A 3,426-nucleotide genomic window follows, 5' to 3' on the forward strand; every position below is an offset into this window, starting at 1 on the left:
CCTTCCAGGAAACAGCCAGTTTCCCTCTCTCCTCTCAGAAGGCAAGTTTCCTTATCACCTGTGAATCACAAACCCACAGAGTGGCCAAACATAGCCGAGCTGATGCAAGACCCTGGGAAGGGGAAAGCTGCAGGTTTGTTTGTGTTGGGAGGCGTGGTGACCCTCACCTCACAGACACCTCCTCTCCCGATCCTTGGGAGGTATAAAGATGGCTCCTCCACCACCAGTCAGGCACACTCTACCACCATGAATCCACTCCTGATCCTTGCCTTTGTGGCAGCTGCTGGTGAGTATCATGCCCTGCCTCAGGCCCCACCCACACCCTTTCCTGGCAGACGCATGCCCTTCCATTCTTGCTACTTCTCCTCTTCTGACTGTGCTCTGATGTTCTATTTCCTCCAGCTGGCATCTCTACTTCCCGTCCTCCTTGGGCTCTCTTTAAGCCTCACCTGTTTCAACTTCTCCCTGATTTCACTGCCACCACTGTCATTCATCCATATCCCAGTTGTGGTTGCCAAAGCTTGGAAGGGAGACCAGTTGGGTTGGCCCATGAAATGAAGCAGTAGGCTTCAGGCTTCTCTCTGACAGCACCAGAATAGCAACATTATAGCTACTCTGAACCTCAGATGCAACTGGGGAGGGTGAAAAATTACTCGTGCCAGAGACTCAACTCTAGACATTCTAACTTCATTTGACTGGGGTGCAGCCTGTGTCCTGGGCTTTTAAGCTTCCCAAGTAATTTTTAACATTTCCAGGCATGCAGCCAAAGGTTAAAAACTGCTGTTCTACTGGCCAATGATAACATCTACCTCTGTTCTGCCGAAGTGAGCCTGGGGCTGCCCTCAACTCTGCCCTCACTGCACAGACCTGGGCTGAGGGGAAAGCTGGTCATGGCCAGGTCTACACAGACAGGGGGTTTTCCTACCTTGGCCAAAGTATCCTGACCATCCAGGGCTTAAATAGCCAGGTGGAGTACACAGGTGGTGAACGAAAGAGAGAAGCATTCCGTGGGTGAGACAGACACATCCCAACTCCTATCCCACTGGAAGTATTGTGAGGACATTTCTTGCTTCCTTAGCCTGGTGACCCCAGGAGAGATCTGAAACCCCGCAGGGTACCAAGCTATGTGCCCTTCAGACACAGAGACTTGGGAGCCACATCCACTGATGCTCACCAGGGGTGACAGCGCTCCCTCCATTGCCTAGCCTCACTGTGCTTCTTAAGGATTTCTAATTAGCAGGAAGGAACCGCAGCCTGGGAGCACCACCCCTAAAGTGCTAATGACTTGCCTTCTCCCTTCCCATCTCCACTGCAGTTGCTGTCCCCTTTGATGATGATGACAAGATCGTTGGGGGCTACACCTGTGAGGAGAATTCTGTCCCCTACCAGGTGTCCCTGAATTCTGGCTACCACTTCTGTGGTGGCTCCCTCATCAGGGAGCAGTGGGTGGTGTCAGCAGGTCACTGCTGGAAGCTGTAAGTGTGGGGCCCCTGATTGCAAAACTCCCAGCCAGGCTGCCTGGGAGAGCTTTCAGCCCTGAGAAATACTGAGGTTGGGTAAGATGGATGGGATAGGTGGTGGAGCTATCCTTTTGCTGGATAGCTACACATTAAAGTCACTTAAGAAAGAGTTTTTAAAAATACTGATGCCTGTATCCTATCCCTGGGCAATTAACTGAAACTTTTCAGGAAGAGGTTGTGAATATCAGTGAGTATATAACACTCTACTTCTGGTAACTGCAGAGTGCATAGACAGAGCTGAGAACCGCTGCCTACACCAAGAACTCTCAAACCTGAGTATGCACCAGAACCACCTGCAGGCTTGTTAAGTCACAAATCACTGGGTCCCATCCCAGGGTTCTGATCAGTAGATGGGGATAAGGACCAAAAATCTACATTTCTAACAAGTTCCCAAGAGATACTAATGCTATGGCTACCCTTCGATTAGATTACACAGAAGGGTGGTGCTCACCAGGCCAAGAAGGGAGGGAGGAACAGGCACTGTGCACAGTTAGCAAAGACCTGGGGTGAAGAATGCTGGGAAAACTACAAGGAGCTCCTTGTGCCCACAGTGCTAGTGACTGTAGAGATTGTGGGAAAGAGGCTGTGAAGGTGGGTTGAGGGACAGCCTCTGGTGGGATCTCTTTGACTCTTCCCCACCCCACTACCACCAACCTCTGAAGCAGAAAGGTCCTGGGTCTCACACCTGCACTGACCCACATCCCTCTACTGCCCATGAGATATGGCCACACACCCCACCCCATGCCTCCAGAGCTGTCCATGAGCAGGGAGCTTAAGGACCCTAGGGAAGGTGGAATGAGAGCCCCGGCTGTGGGCGAAGGTCTTCACCATGCCTGCCCTGCCCAGCGGCCGCATCCAGGTGAGACTGGGAGAACACACATCGAAGTCCTGGAGGGGAATGAGCAGTTCATCAATGCGGCCGAGAAAATCCGCCACCCCAAATACAACAGGACGACTCTGGACAATGACATCATGCTGATCAAGCTCTCCAGGCCTGCCGTCATCAATGACCATGTGTCCACCATCCCTCTGCCCACCACCCCTCCAGCTGCTGGCACTGAGTGCCTCATCTCTGGCTGGGGCAACACTCTGAGCTCTGGTGGTGAGTGGGACCCTTTGTCCTTCTACTTCCCTCCATCCTCACAGTTTCCCAAACGAAGCATGCCCCTTAAGTTGAATCCTCTCGCCTCCAGGCTTAATACTCATTTCTAGTGACCATAGGCTCTGTACTGGGCACCAGAGAGATGCAAAATCTCAAGGAATGGGCACCTAACGTCAAAAGACAGGACAAATGGAGAACTTGCTATGATCACGTCCTGGGAGGGGTTGAACAATGATCATTTTGGGAACTAAAAGCCAGAGTCCCTTGCCAAGACTTATGTTTTGGAGTCCTCTCCAGGGGCAGTGTTCCTATTCAGTGTTCCATCCTATGTTATTGTCTCCTTCTCTGGCCTGACCCACATTTCTACTTTCTTTCATCTCCTCCTGATCCTCACAGCCGACTACCCAGACGAGCTGCAGTGCCTGGATGCACCTGTGCTGACCCAGGCTGAGTGTGAAAACGCCTACCCTGGAAAGATTACCAGCAACATGTTCTGTGTGGGCTTCCTTGAGGGAGGCAAGGATTCCTGCCAGGTGATTTGGACAACCCTTCCCATGCTGAGGCTCCCACTGATACCCAGACCCCACCCAGGAAAAAGATTTGAACTCCCAAAGTGGCGGGGCTGAGGAGGCTCCCTGCAGTGAGCCCATGGAGAAATGAGGAAGGCTCCCTTGGGCTGCATGCTGTCTGCTTAGGAAGAGCAGAGAACGGGCCACCATGAGAAGGACATGGTGCCACAGAGCTGGCTGGAAAGGGATCTTTTAAGGTTCAGAGTAAATGTAGCTATATCCTCCTCCATTTCTC

At 52.1% G+C, this 3,426-nt stretch overlaps 1 protein-coding gene and 2 gene segments (V, D, J or C); all 3 read left to right on the forward strand.

Moving 5' to 3' along the window:
* Positions 1-3,426, forward strand: part of LOC105511219 — a 189,834-nt gene that overhangs the window by 100,487 nt on the left and 85,921 nt on the right.
* The window catches only part of LOC105511220, a 136,408-nt gene that overhangs the window by 56,384 nt on the left and 76,598 nt on the right, over positions 1-3,426 (forward strand).
* Positions 240-3,426, forward strand: part of LOC105511215 (putative trypsin-6) — a 37,594-nt gene continuing 34,407 nt past the window's right edge. For both annotated transcript variants that reach the window (XM_011941333.1, XM_011941334.1), the window contains exons 1-2: positions 240-286; positions 1,316-1,475. In XM_011941333.1, the coding sequence (XP_011796723.1) occupies positions 247-286; positions 1,316-1,475 (200 nt within the window). In that variant the 5' untranslated portion in view covers positions 240-246. The remainder of the gene's footprint in view (positions 287-1,315; positions 1,476-3,426) is intronic.

Source organism: Colobus angolensis, unplaced genomic scaffold (assembly GCF_000951035.1).
Source record: "Colobus angolensis palliatus isolate OR3802 unplaced genomic scaffold, Cang.pa_1.0 Scaffold2, whole genome shotgun sequence".
In the NCBI taxonomy this organism is placed as follows: domain Eukaryota; kingdom Metazoa; phylum Chordata; class Mammalia; order Primates; family Cercopithecidae; genus Colobus; species Colobus angolensis.